The sequence below is a fragment of the Mercenaria mercenaria genome, chromosome 17 (genome assembly GCF_021730395.1).
Source record: "Mercenaria mercenaria strain notata chromosome 17, MADL_Memer_1, whole genome shotgun sequence".
Classification (NCBI taxonomy): Eukaryota; Metazoa; Mollusca; class Bivalvia; order Venerida; family Veneridae; genus Mercenaria; species Mercenaria mercenaria.
In genome coordinates, this window is record NC_069377.1 from 11,125,621 (window position 1) to 11,140,935 (window position 15,315).

A 15,315-nucleotide genomic window follows, 5' to 3' on the forward strand; every position below is an offset into this window, starting at 1 on the left:
AAAAGTTACAAATACGTACACTGGATCTTGTCCTAATAAAATAAAACCGGATGGGACCTTCATGGCTGAGTGACCGAAACCTTGCTTGGGTTGTAGGATTCTATGAAGAAACTATCCAGCTGACTCGGACGGTGGATGGTTCTCTCCAGCTGCCCACCTGAGCGGCATATAAGGCTTGGTGGGAGTAGCACATGGTGTCTACCTGCTTTCGAAAAAGCTGCAACGTCGCTATATTTAATTTTGACGATGTGCCGTTAAATTCAACAGAAAAGTAAAAAGTTAAAAAATAGGTCAGAAACGTTCTTTAGTCTGTCTCGTTCAAAGTTGGGTGACCATCTGCTAAAATTAGTACACTGGGCCGAGTCATATAAAACATTTTTGTCCATCACAAGGCCGTTTTTTCCTACATGTTTTGTATGAAATTTTTTTGAAAAAAGTTTGAAATTGTGTCATATGAAATCAAAAAATTGGCTACCAGGTCAAATTAAAGAAAAAAAGTAAAACACTCGAGAGTTCATATTTTGTGCTTTACCCATATTAAATCTGACCAGAATTTTGTCTTCAGTATGATTTTTAGGTCAAGGTCGAACTTTGTAAGCTGGGATAAAAAGGTAGGTAAATGGGTCTTATAATAGAAACAAGCAAATTCAATGAATTGGTATCCCCCGCCGAAAGGGCTTGTGGTGAGGAATGGCAAAAATATACCCGGCAAAAAGTTGAGAATGTTACTAAGAAGCAAATAATTTCATTTGTCAAAATCATTTTAAACAAAAAATGAATGCTTTTTTTTGGGTGGGTGGGGGGCAGCGGGGGTGACCGGGTGAGGGTACAAAACTTCACATGTTGATTATAAATATTGATGGAAAATGGGGGAGGGGGGGGGGGCGGATGCATGATCGGGGTGGTTGGCATGACTTAGTGGAGAGTGAGATGGGGGAACGATACAACTTTGCATGTTGATGAAATATTCATGGAAGATTTGAAAAAAAATAATAAAAAGGAATGATATATATATATATATATATATATATATATATATATATATATTGGGCGGGGGGTGTGACTAAGGCAAGGTGGTGACCAGGTGTGGGTATACAACTTCACATGTTTATAATAAATGTTCAAGGAAAAGAATGAAAGAAGTTTAATGAAATACTACCAATTGGTTGGTTTGTTATGTACAAATATGTGGATTTTTTTTAACAATTACTCTAAGGGAAACTGAATCAAAAAAAAAAATGACGGGCATCATCGCAGTATGCTGGTTCATGTTTATTTCAAGTTTTATGAAATTCTTTCTGATAGTTACTGAGAAATGGCTGCAGACGGACATTTTTGGGCATTTTTCATTAAATCAAGGGCAATAACTCTTAAGGGAAATTGGCCAATCCCAAAAAAAAATTGTCGGGCATCATCGCAGTATGTTGGTTCATCTTTATTTCAAATTTCATGAAATTCTACTTGCTAGTTACTGAGAAATGGCTGCGAACGGACATTTTTGGGCATTTTCAGTAAATAAAGGGCAATAACTCTAAGGGAAATTGACCAATCCAAAAAAAAAAACAAAACAAAAAACTGACGGGCATCATCGCAGTGTTGGTTCATCTTTATTTCAACCTGCTAGTTACTGAGAAATGGCTGCGGACGCACGCACGCACGGATGCACTGACGGACGGACAACGCCATTTCAATACCCTCTCCCGATTTCATCGGCGGGGGATAAAAAACTGTGTTAAAACTCTTGACGTCTTATCTTCTACTTGAAAATGTATGAAACTTGGACAGACTGTTAGTCCCTGTGAATTATTTGCTAAGATTCAATTTGGACATCTGGGTTAAAAACTTTGGTTATTATGTCGAAGCGTGACTAGGCCATATTTTCTACTTGATCTCTTTAAAACATGGTCAGAATAATAAACTAGGATCATCTGGGGTCAAAAGTTGGAAACTGGTCGTAAATGTTTGTCTTTCTGAAATGAAGGTTAAGGTCGAAACAAGGTCTTCTGAGATAAAAAAAAAAAGATAGGTCAGAAGACCAAATCATAGAAAACCTTTAAAACACACCAAAGATCATATTTTCTACCTGAATTAAATATGAAATTTGGTCAGACTAACCGTATTTATGAAGGCTACGTCCGATCGAAAGGTGGGTTATCTGGGTTCAGAAAGTAAGTCGCTAGGTCATAATATAGAAAACATCTTATTAACACTAGAGGCCGTATTTTCTACCTTGTCTATATGAAACCTGGTGAAAATGAGTGTCTATAAAACACATTGGCCTAAATAAAACTGGATGGGGCATTCCTGGCCGAGTGGTCAAGGCTGCTGATTTCGAATCATGTACCCCTTGTCGCTTTGGATTCGAAACCTTGCATGGATTGAAGAATGAGGAAGCTGGCTTACAGAGGATTGGTGTTTCTATTCGGATGCTTTCATGTGCCTGAAATAATGCACGAAGGTCCACATTAAAGCTAGAAATTTACCATTTGACATATAACTGTGTCAGTGTGAAAAAGTTAATAAATTAAATGTAAAACTTTAATAGTTCGTCGTTTGAACCAATTTCTCTGTAACATCGACGTATGTGACAAATGTAACAATTCTAGAAAACTCCAAAGGTGGTAATAGGTCCTTTCTATATCAGTTTCAGTTGCGACTTTGTTTGTTGAATGATTCTTATAAAATTTTGAGTATATAAAAGAGCAAGATAGCATAAAAAAGAATATTTCCATGTAATTTTTATCGAACGTGAGCCATAAAACTGACTGTTCAATGTATGTTCGTGAGTGCGCTAGTCCGATTTTGTCCGATAAATAATGGCAATCAGTTCTTTGTTCGGCACTAATGTTTACCTCAATAAGACGAAGTGTCGCATAGAAAGCACAGGTCTCTATCTTGTCAATGTTACACTTAGGTCGAAGATCATTTTAAAATTGTCAAGGCTTTAAATGCATGGAACAGTCGTATTGTTTGGCCAAATCATTCTAATAGCCTGATTGAATATCAAGTGCACAACTGCTGGTCCCTACTTTAGAGGTCAATGTCACACTTATGGGTCAAAAGTAAGTTTTAAGATTTCCCGTTCTGGATTGTTATATGGATAGATAAATTTCTTTTTTGTTCGGCAGAAATATTTGCCTCAATGAGACAGAATGTTGAAGTGCAAATCGCATGTCCCTAGCTTAAAGGTCAAGTCATACTATCTTGTCTGGACCATAACTGTGACGCTCAGCGAGTTTTTATTTGGCAGAAAATATTGCCCTCCTTGTAGTATTGCTACATGACACAGGTCCTTATCTCAAAAGTCAAGGTCTGTCTAAGGGATCAAAGGACAAATCAGATCTTGTAATTTGTGACCTACACGGGGTAGGTTTATTTTTAATTTTTTGAAATGTTTGAGACTGTTCACAAATAACTGTCTACACAACTTGTAATATTTTGAAAAACAAGTAAAAATGTTTCATTGGCAAAGGGAAAAGTAGAATTTGGCCATGAATTGACGAATTGATTCAAAATTATACAAATGGTGGATCTTGGAGTTTTGTTTTTAGTCCCTTTCTGGTTGAAAACCAGTTTCGGGGACTATAGGAATGCAATTTTCCGTCTATTATTCCGTCCGTCCGCAATTTCGTGTCCGGTCCATAACTGTCATTCATTAATGGACTTTTTCTTGGCACAAATGTCCCCATGATGAGACAACATGTCATGCGCAAAACCCGGAACCCTGGCTCAAAGGTCAGTGTCACAATTGGAGGTCAAAGGTCAACAGGGCTTTTTCCCCGTCCGACCCATGAAAGGCTTTTAATATTACTTAGCACAAATTACCTCATGATAAGACGATTTGTCGTGTACAACTTCCAGACCCCTAGCTCAAAGGTCAAGGTCACACTTGGCAGTCCAATGTTAACATTGCATGAACAGAGTAGCGTTAATTGGAGATGTACTTTAGTCAGATTGATATCAGTTCATTATATTATACTGCAGTAGGGAAAATAAGCTGCCCTGCAGTAGGGGACTTTGTATTGCATGACAATATTTCATTAACTTGTTTGTTTAAAGTTTCAAGAGTTACCTTGTTGGCATCAGGTGGTGTATTGTATAAATAGTTGTCCTAAATCAGCCCCATCCTCAAGGTCGCTGACTTTTATTAAGTCGTTTTCTTTAATCTAAGTCAACTGTCAACTGGATTTCAACAGAATTATGCTGGAACTGGAAGCATCCCCTTGTGTAAGGAATTAAAATTGTACAGATGATGGTCATGCCACTCAGCCTAGCCTGCGGTGGGACTTGGGTGTTTAAAAGTCATTCCTATAAATAAAAAAAAAACTTTCCTGGAAGCAATTTCTACTGGAAATAATTCAATTTTTTTCAAATGATAATCATAAACCCTCGTCTGCCAGTCGGTTGGACAATTAATTTGTTTAGATCTACTGTTCTACGGTCTTCTGTAAGACCATGGCGTCGCAACTTTAAACATTTGAGCCGCGCCATGAGAAACCCAACATATTGCGTTTGCGACCAGCATGGATCCAGACCAGCCTGCGTATCCGCGCAGTCTGGTCAAGATCCATGCTGTTCGCTTTCAAAGCGAGCATTGAGAGAAACCATTAGCGAACAGCATGGATCCTGATTAGGCTGGGCGGGTCTGGATCCATGTTGGTCGCAAACGCACTATGTTGGGTTTTTCATGGCGCGGCTCAGTTGTAGATCATTAGCTGGTGGGTAAGAAGGCTAAGAACTACAATTCTTTTTGTTGCATATCGCCAAATGTCAAGTATGTACATTTTAACGTTGACATATGCAGACGGTGCTATTGTTTGGCTTCCAATCATCCGCACCAAACCGCTTTGGGTGTTCGAATTGCAACTTTTCAAGTAGAATTATTTCATTTCGGAAGCTGTTCAGCTGGCTTACGAGAGGTTGGTGGTTCTTTACAGGTGACAGATGAACCCCTGTGCCCGAAATCCGGAGTATTCTCAGCCACTGATGGTTGTTGTCAGCCACAAAGGTAGACACCTGGTTTGCAAGAAATGTGTCCGGGTGGAAACCTGTTTCCTCCAGCATCAAAGCTGGAAAGTCGCCATTTGACCTATACGCTGACAGTGTAATGTAAAAATTAATCGAAACACAACAGGCCAACTGGAACACTTTTAAATAACGATCTTTAAACCGAAAATATAAAGCATATATATATTTTACATTTTTTCAGAATATGACGGAAATGGAATTCATTCGCAAGTTTGGAAATTTTTAGAAAAAAAAATAATCCTCTGTGTCTGAGACGACCTACACATGGCTACGAAGGATGGTATTGATGTGGACATTTCAGATGATGACCGACCATATACACCTGATGACCTTTTGAAAATAATAAATGCGCCCTCTGGCGGATTGTCAATGCTGCCATCTGACGCATACAATGAGGTTTACCCGAATATACTTCTCGGAGAAGAGTAAGTTTGATTTGAGTAATGAATTTTTTGTTCTTTTATATATGATCCGCGCCATGGGAAAACCAACATAGTGGCTTTGCGACCAGCATGGATCCAGACCAGCCTGCGCATATGCATGCAGTCTGGTCAGGATCCATGCTGTTCGCTTTCAAAGCCTATTGCAATTAGAGAAACCGTTAACGAACAGCATGGATCCTGACCAGACTGCGCGGATGCGCAGACTGGTCTGGATCCATGCTGGTCGCAAATGCACCATGTTGGTTTTCTCATGGCGCGGCTCATATAAAGATTAGGCTTTTATTATGTGTACTGTAGAAATGAAGTACACGTACCACAAAAATATCTTGTGTAACATAAGGTATTCTTCTGTTCACTTTTCGTCCCGGGACTATATCGAACCATAGCCTGGTTCCCGGTGTGTATTAAGGTACTACTGCGTAGCAGTTAAGGGACAGTTAATCAAAAATGGATGATAAAAAGTAGCGCAAGCGTTTCATTTAAAAAAATGTTATAAATGTTTCTGAAAATTATTGTTGCATGATAATCAAGGATATACATTCTACTAAAACGTAATTATTTGTTTAAATACATTTTGTGAATATAGAAACACAGTACATTTTATATGTTTAATGAAAAAGTTATAGATCACAATAAACACTGACCTTTCATATCTACGAGACAGTTAGAACAATGTCGGATACAAGCTCATTAGTCTTTTCTTATCTTATCTTTATCTTTATCTTTATCCTTATCCTTATCCTTATCCTTACCTTACCTTACCTTACCTTACCTTACCTTATCTTATCTTATCTTATCTTATCTTATCTTATCTTATCTTACCTTATCTTATCTTATCTTATCTTATCTTATCTTATCTTATCTTATCTTATCTTATCTTTATCTTTATCTTTATCTTTATCTTATCTTATATAACAGCGACAAATTTCGCCCTTTACCTACTTGTAAAGGTTTTGACTCGATAATATTTATTGTCTTGGTACACTATTAATTATGCAGTAGATGAAAAAATAATGATTTCTTTTTTCTTCTAAGAGCTATCGCTAAGCAACGTGTGCAGCTACAGAAACTTGGTGTGACACACGTTCTCAATACTGCCGAAGGTAAAGACGATGGATATCACGTGCACACTAATCACGTGATGTATCGCCGGGTTGGTATGGAATACTTAGGAATACCAGCCACAGATATAATGAGCTTTGATTTGTCTAAGTATTTCCAAAAGTCTGCAGATTTCATTGAGGATGCATTAGCCGGCGGAGGTGACTTTATTTTCTTTGAAATTATAACATTAACAGTTGATTAGAAATAATAAATAAATGATTTATATATCATAATATCTTCTGTCATGACTTTTTCCCATAATTTTGCTTTTTATGTTAAAGTATTTATAAGATTCATATTACAGGTATTTTGGAGTGTAGGAAATTTTAAATATGAAAATATATTTTTGAAGGTTTGTGGATGGGGATAATTTCATGGCTAAACGTATTAGAAAATGATGTACGTTTTTAATCTTTACCTTGCTGAATTACTAAAATGGACTTGTCCATAATTCAATTTTGGTAGTACCACAAACTTCTCAAAGGGATGTTCACTGAAAATGTACGGACTGAATATCGAACAGTGCAGACCATGTGCAGGCTGATCTTGGTCTGCACTGGTCGCAAAGGCAGAATCACTTGCCGCCAGCAGGCTAAAGATTAATTTCATCACTGATCTTTATATGGTTTCCAGACGCATTTGTTCGAAGGTCTGCAGTTCTTGCATGCCATACAGGATGTTCCCGTATTTTGCCGGTGCTAGAAAAACTCGCCTTGCACCCAGGGGTGTAAGATGACTCACATACTGTGATTTATGAATGAAAACTTAAATTCATACGCTACCGTAATGAAATAGTGCTTAAGAGAAAGGCGTCCGTTTTGCTTTATTTCCTCTATTAATTGAAGAATACGGCCTGCAAGAAAAAGAATCTGACGCCAGTTGAAGGTGTGGATGAAAATATCTGGCTCTTGGGTAACTGTTTAGGCGGCTGCCAAGTTACCGCTTAACAGTTACCCGAGAGCCAGAAGTTTCCGCCCTACTTCAACTTATATTCTTATATTCTTCAAACTTACTGTTTCGCGCCCGCCGAAATAATGTCAAAAATGCGTACATTATTCATCTAGCTATGATTAAAGCTAGAGTGTCACCATATGATCCTAACTGTTATCGTTTAGACTCGTAATGATAATCGGGAAATTACGTATCCTCATGCGATTTCGGCATTCTCCAGTTTTTACGTCAAGACATTGAGCTACATTTTAGTCTGAAGAATGCCGAATTGCCTAACGAGATTACGGAATCACACGGAAACTACCGAGTGTCGTTACGATACTCAACAACCAAAAAACAAAATCAGATTGTTTCATGATCGTATTTTAAATTTCTCTTGTTCTTTTCTGCAGGTAAGATACTTGTTAATTGCAAGGTGGGAGCCAGTCGTTCGGCAACAATTGTTTTAGCGTTCCTGATGTTGAAGCGCCACCTACCTGTCCAGGATGCAGTGCGTCTTGTAAGAGAGAAGCGGGAAATCTGTCCAAACGATGGGTTCTTGCAGCAGCTGTGTGATTTGAATGAACGTTTAAAAAAGAGAGGACATTTTCTACGGAAAAATGAGAAAGATTAATTTTGACTGTCAATAGTGTTCAAAATATTGTTGTGTTTGAAATATTGGTAAAAATTTCATATCACGGGTTTCATTGACACCGCTATGTAGTTTTTAGGGTTATAAGTATTGTTCTTTGTTAAGTTGGAAGACGTTATTATTCTCTGTTCATTTAATGTAATTTTAGTAGAACTCATTTGCGAGAAGCAGTAACTTGTCAGATTCATTACTAACTAGAAGAAGCGTTTGTGTACTAAAACAGAATTGTTGTTGTCACCGCTGCACTGGTAGATAAATTGTAAAAGTTATGAGTCGTTTTAGTAACACAACAGTAAATGGTCATTAATTTATCCCCGCTTCGAAGACGCGGTGGTATATTGCTTTGCGCCTGTCGGTCGCGGTCGTTATGTCAGTTGGTGGGTCCGTGTGTCCGCTTAATAACTTGAGAATCACTGATTGGGCTTATACAGTAGATGACCCCTATTGTTTAAAGGTCGGTAGGTCAACGGTCACGGTCAAAAGGGGCTTCAACCTTGAAAACGATTTCCGCTTAATTTGAGGACCACACGACCCAGAACTTTCAAACTTAACATGATTGCGCTTAATGAAGTAGATGACCCATATTGCTATCGGGGTCAGTAGATCAAAGGTCAAGATCACAGGGACCTGAACATTTAACACTATTTCTGTACTGTAACTTGAGAATCACTTGAATCACAAGAACCTTCAACTTTATTAGCTTAATTGGGGTTGCGAAGTAGATGACCTTGTAGTTTTTAAGAGTCAGTAGGTCAAAGGTAAAGGTCTCAGGAGCCTGAAACCGATTGTTTTTGGGATCAATAGGTCAAAGGTCAAGGCCATATGGACCTGGATCTTGAAAACTATTTCCGCTTAATAACTTCAGAACCACTCAACCCAGAACCTTCTAACTTTTTAGCATGTTTGAGCTTAATGAAGTAGATGACCCCGTTTATTTTCCGGGGGATCAATAGGTTAAATACCAAGTTCATAGTGATAACGGCACTGAAAATGGGACTAGCCATCATGAGGGCATGCGTGTTTTAATAATAATAATAATAATAATAATAATAACTTTATTTTCTGAAGGTGACATACTAAGTGTACAAATACAGATATTTTACAACTTATTTCCAGTATGGCCTTCAACTGATATACATTCACACATACACACAATCATACAGTCAATTTATAATTTAACATTTATACAAAAAAACACATATCAGAATTACTTAAATTTTCTCGACAAACACGTCTCAAATTAAAGAAGGCTTAAATAAACGTAATGTAACAATAACTATGTTTTAAAAGAATTATCATGCGTCACAAAGATTATACATGACAATTAAGATACATACAAAAAAAGAAAGTCTGTCCCATAAGATAATAAATTGTTCCAGATTTGAATAATAAGATAGTATGAATATTATTATTATTGGAATAGAATACAGTAACATCAATTCAACAAAATTCTTGTAATTACAAGTAATTAATTGTTAAAAACTATTTTAACAAGAGAAAATTCTTTAAATTATGCTTGAAAGTAGTTATATTATTATTATGAAGTTTAATGTAAGAAGGAAGTGAATTCCATATGTGTGCAGCTTTGTAGCTAAATGTTTGTTTCAGGTAGTTCGTTTTAGGTTTAACAATAGAAAGATCCATGTTTTCGATTGAGCGCAGACTGTAATGATCATTATGAACAAAATGTAGTAAATCTGAAATGTATATAGGACAATCTCCTCTTTTACTTTTGTACACTAATAATGAAATATGGTATTTGCACCTGTTCTCAAAAGATAGAAGTTTTGAATTTCTTAATATTTCATCAAAGTTGCTACACTTTGATTTTGTAATTATTTTTATAGCGCGTCTCTGCAAAGATGTAATTTTATCAGTGTCCGATTTGTGACAAAGTCCCCAGACATTGCAACAATACTCCATGGTTGACATAATATATGCATTGTAATACAATAGTTTCATCTCATCTGTTAAGAAAAATGCAATTCTTCTAAGTAGAGCAATTTTTGAGTTAAGTTTATTGGCCATGATACTAACGTGGGATTGCCAAGACAGAGTTTCATCGATATATACACCTAGAACTTTCTGACACTTCACATTTTCAATGACCGAACCGTCTAAAATTAACTCCAGTTTTTTAGTATGTTTTATTTTGACTCTAGTGCTCAATACCATACATTTTGTTTTTGAAGGATGAAGTGACATGTTATTTATTTTACACCAATTATGGACACTATTTAGGCTATACTGAAGTTCAGAGTGAATTTTTGTAATACTGTCGGCGGATTTATGTAGGGTGGAGTCGTCGGCATATAGATCAATGTTGGTAGTATTTGAAATTAACGCCATGTCATTGATATATATCAGGAAAAGAAGGGGACCTAGTATGGATCCTTGCGGGACACCTGATTGTACTGTCATTCTTTTGGAATGCAGCTTCTTTACTTCTAGAGTCTGTGTTCGATTAGCTAAATAAGATTTAAATATATCCAATGTTCTGTCTGTAAAATGGTAAAGTTTCAGTTTATAAATCAGTATTTCATGATCCACCATATCAAAAGCTTTCCTTAAGTCAAGAAATATAGCCCCTATATACTTCCCATTGTCAATGTCTTTTAGCCACGTTTCTATTAGATATGTTAAAGCAGTCTGACAGGAGTGGTTAGGTCTGAATCCTGATTGATTTTTGTGTATTATATCTGTTCGTTTAAAGAAGTCCTGTAACTGTGTAGCAATGTGACGTTCAAATATTTTAGATATTGTATTAAGTACGGAAATAGGTCTATAGTTTCCTGGGTCTTGTTTGTTACCTGACTTGAATTTAGGAATAACCCTTGCTTCTTTTAATTTATCAGGAAAAGTACCATTGTATATACTATTATTTATAATAGATGCAATTGCAGAAGTAATATGATCTCCACAATATCTCAACAATCTTGGTCCGATACCGTCAAGACCAGTAGATTTTGATAAGTCAAGTTTGTCAATGATATTTTTTACATCTAATGGAGTTATGTATTCAATATTAAACTGTACATGGCGCAATTTCGCATCTAAGTATTTTTGAAGTTTTGTGAAATTTGTATCAACTAAAGGTATTTTTGTAATTATATGGGATACATTTACAAAATGGTAATTAAGGGCATTTAATATTTCCAACTCATCAGTTACGACATTATCATCAATTATGAGTTTATTAGGAATATTAAGTTGTTGGTTTTCTTTGTCATTATTGGTAATATTCTTTAGATTTTTCCACAGATGTTTAGGGGATTTATTATCTTTTACAGCGTTGTTATAAAAAGTTTTCTTACTTTTCCGTATCATAGAAGATAACTTATTTCTAGTTTTCTTGAAATTTTCAAAGTCTTTATGCTTGTAATAGTAGTCTCGGAGATAAATTGCTTGTCGAATATCTTCTGTAAACCAAGCTGGTTGACAAACCTGTTTAATTCTTTTCTGTTTAACCTTTGTGTGTTTGGCTAGAACACTGTTGATGATATCATAAAACATATCTAGCGCCAGATTTGGGTTAGATACAGTTTCGATACCATTTAGATGTGAATTTGCTAAGTCAGTTCTAAAAAGGTCTACATTAAAGTTTTTGAAACACCTGTAAACTATTGTTTCATGACTATTTATATTGTTTTTCATTGTTTTCTTTTTTGTAGATCTTGTAATAGTGACAGGTAAATGATCGCTTATAGCGTAGTCATATACAGCGATATCAGATATGAGATCCCTTCTTGTGGTATAAATGTGAGCTATAATAGAAGTACCCGTTTTATGTATTCTTGTAGGTGTTTCAATTAATTGTGAAAGACCATATTTTGCAAGGAATATCTCCCATCGTTTGTTTTTGAATTTATCATTTTTTGCAGTTGGGAAATAATTTATATTGAAATCACCCAGAACATGTATTTCATAATGTTGATACTCTAATTTACTAAACTGACTGTCATATAAATCTATCCATGACTGCTTAGAATCAGGGGGTCTATATACAAAGTTAACAAGGAAAGGTTTATTTCTGGTTAAACTGATTTGAATCCAAACTGATTCTAACGCATCTAATTCTAAATCATAGCGCCTTATATATGATATTTTATTTGATATATATACAATTAAACCGCCACCTCGTTTACAAACACGATCTTTTCTCTCAAAATTGTAGCCTGGGATTACTAATTCATTATCGTGTACATCTTGTGTTAAAAACGTTTCGCATATTCCAATAATATCAATATGTAAAGACTGCATTAAATGAAATTTTAATTCATCGCGTTTATTAAGAATATGTTGAATATTTAAGTTAAAAATGCGCAAACCTTTACTTTTACTTTTTGGCTGAATATTAATTGCATTTCGTGAGGTATCCAATAAATGCCTATTGATAAATGATGGGAATAGCGGTAGGTCTTCCAGGCTGACATTAATTCTTAAGCTGTCCGAATTACAATCATTTTGTAAAGTAATACATGTAAATGCCGTGTATTTTATCAAATCAAATAATTTGTAAAAGTTTGTATACAGCTGCAATATTTGCACAGGCTTAATTGAAACTGTACTATTGTTTACGTTCGAGCCAATTACACGTCTACTGGCATTTTTATCAGTTGAACAATGGTCTTTATGACGTAAACTTTTAAAGTAACACTTACATTTGATTGAGTTGCAGCTTGTGCAGAAGTTATTTAGATTTTCGAAAAAGTTAGTATTTTTGTGATGAGAGTGCTTGTCGTCTGATTCCTAGTGATATCGTCTGAATGAATCGGGAGAACGTCTATGATATCCCGTATTGTGTCTTCCGGTTTGCGCAAACTCTGCATCCTGCCAATTTCTATTTCCTTCCCTGCGCGTTCCGCAGTCAACAGTATTATGGTTTGTCATTCTACAGTTTGTACACCACTTCCGTTGTCTATTCGAATTCCAACTTTGCCTATTTTGGTAGGTATTATACTCTAATTCACCAGAGTAACGCCGTTCTCGTCTGCCGCCTCGATGTTCCTCCGAATGTCCATATCTGTCCCTCCTAGGAGTAGATTGTGATGACACGTTTGCATCAAAGCGGTCTTTTCGATTACCAGAAGATTTTCGCACTATCCTGATCGATTTGTCAATAGTCTTTACTAAGATGCTCGTTCCTTTTTTATTCAAGTGAATTCCATCTGGGTGGTAGTAATCTTGAATTGTTGAACCGTCCCCGTATACAAATTTGTCATAACTTTGAATTAAGTTAACATCTGTATTTTCACTTAGCTTGACTAGTAATTTATTTAACTCACGCACATTACAGTCTGTACGCGGACATACGGTACAAATGTATATTTCACAGTAGGGGTTGTCACGTCGAACTGCTTCAATTCCTTCTTCCAGCTGCCGATACAACGAATCTTCCTTCTCGTCACTAGCTACATCATTTCCGCCTATATATATAACCACACTTCCTAAGTCAGCGACTAGCCATTGTCTCAACCTTGCATTTACCTGCCTTACTTTTCCCCCGGAAATTGTTCGGATCTCGGTATTTTCGCTAAGACCTTTAGCTTGTATATCCCTGAAGATTGAGTCACCTAGTAGCAATGTTTTCCCAGGAGATTCATCATGGTCGAATGTTCTTTGAGGTTGATCTGACATCTCTACGTTTTGTGGCTTACTAGGTAATGGCTGCTGATTTTTTGTTGTCGTTTGTCTTGATTTGATTATGTCCATTACTGCCTGCAGTCGCCTTTGTAATGAGTCACTATACTTCTTTAGGTCCAGATTGGCGATATGTACATCCTGCTGGACTGTTTCAATTCTGCTGTCTGTGGAACTTGCTCTTTGTGACACCTGTTTCTTTATACTGACAATTTCATCGCATAGTCTACCAAAATTTGAATGTGTGCTTTCAATGTGACTTAATAACAAATTTTTAAGTTCACTGACCTCCGACTGTAATGCTTTAAGAATAGTGATTGCTTCAGTTCCAACTTCCTTACTAGAGTGATTTTTATCCTCGTCACTCAAGTAGTCCGTTTCTACTGACTGGAATTCATCTTCTGTTGTTTCTTCCAGTTCTCTGTCCTCAGAATTACTGTCCTTTTCTTCAGATATTTCACCCGTTGATTCGTCTTCTGTATTTCCGGTTGTATCAGTGTCAGATACCTCTGTCACATTTACTTGGTCATGTACGTGACTAGAATTTGGCTTTTCTGATAAACTAGATATAATCAACTTCTTGATTTGCTTATTGAAATTATTAACGGAACAGTCATTTTCTGCAATATTCCTTTCTAGACTAGATAATATTTCAGTTACGTCTGTATTCAGAAATTGATTAACCCCTTTACCATTTACTAACACGGAGCTCGTTGTATGGTACAAATTGAGTGTATAATGTGATAACTTTCCTGTAGATATTTTATATCTAGTTTCAACATTATTTTGCTTTTTGTCTATAACATTTGTAGGAATAGTTTTCTTTACCATAGCCTCCGACGTGTAATAATTTTGAGCGGCATACTTGAACAGTTCATACATACCCGCATTCATTTGTAATTTGACTCCTCCTCCTGTATGAATTATTGATAATTCTTCATAATTTGAGGCTGCGAGCTTTTTTCGTAAAGCCTTTTCCCTGTTTAATTCATACTGTTTGTTTTCCGTTTCTTCTGTGACATCATTTTGCACTTCCGATTTGAAGACCTCAAGTTCACTTCCTTTTAGCTGAGACTTTTCATTGATTTTTGATTGCACTGTCTTATTAGTGTTGTCTCTCTCTTTTTGTTTCAACATTTTCCGTAATGTTCTTGCCTCATCTAAATCAAACATTCCATTTTTAGTAACTGTCTTCTGTTTTGACTCCACTTCCGGCTGCTCCGACTCTGTCGTGATAGATATATTATTCATTTTTCAGCTTTTGCTGAACTTTTTGGCAAAATTTTTACACCAGAAAGTGTAGAAAATTAAGAGGTTTCATTTCCGATGAATTTTCTTCCATTTACTTTAAATATGTCGTTTAAATGTTACTTTATGTATTTTTTCGACGTTAACGTTTAAAAAGTTGTTATGCCGGACGTGACGTCACCTTCTCTTTTTTTTCTCTATTTACAAACAGTTCTTGTTTTTATATGTACTTTATACTTGTACTTATGTGTCGCTTTGTTCACTTTTTGA

At 36.1% G+C, this 15,315-nt stretch overlaps 2 protein-coding genes across 2 annotated transcripts in view; one reads left to right on the forward strand and one right to left on the reverse strand.

Moving 5' to 3' along the window:
* LOC123536218 (dual specificity protein phosphatase 3-like) overlaps positions 1–9,564 on the forward strand; it is a 30,298-nt gene extending 20,734 nt beyond the window's left edge. The window contains exons 2-4 of the mRNA XM_045319194.2: positions 5,210–5,453; positions 6,507–6,733; positions 7,919–9,564. Coding sequence (XP_045175129.2) covers positions 5,293–5,453; positions 6,507–6,733; positions 7,919–8,139 — 609 coding nt within the window. The 5' untranslated portion in view covers positions 5,210–5,292 and the 3' untranslated portion in view covers positions 8,140–9,564. The remainder of the gene's footprint in view (positions 1–5,209; positions 5,454–6,506; positions 6,734–7,918) is intronic.
* Positions 9,565–12,906: 3,342 nt separating this feature from the next.
* LOC128550211 (uncharacterized) lies at positions 12,907–15,048 on the reverse strand. The gene has a single exon (XM_053528747.1). The coding sequence runs from the start codon at positions 15,046–15,048 to the stop codon at positions 12,907–12,909; it is 2,142 nt and encodes a 713-aa protein (XP_053384722.1).
* Positions 15,049–15,315: the final 267 nt, after the last annotated feature.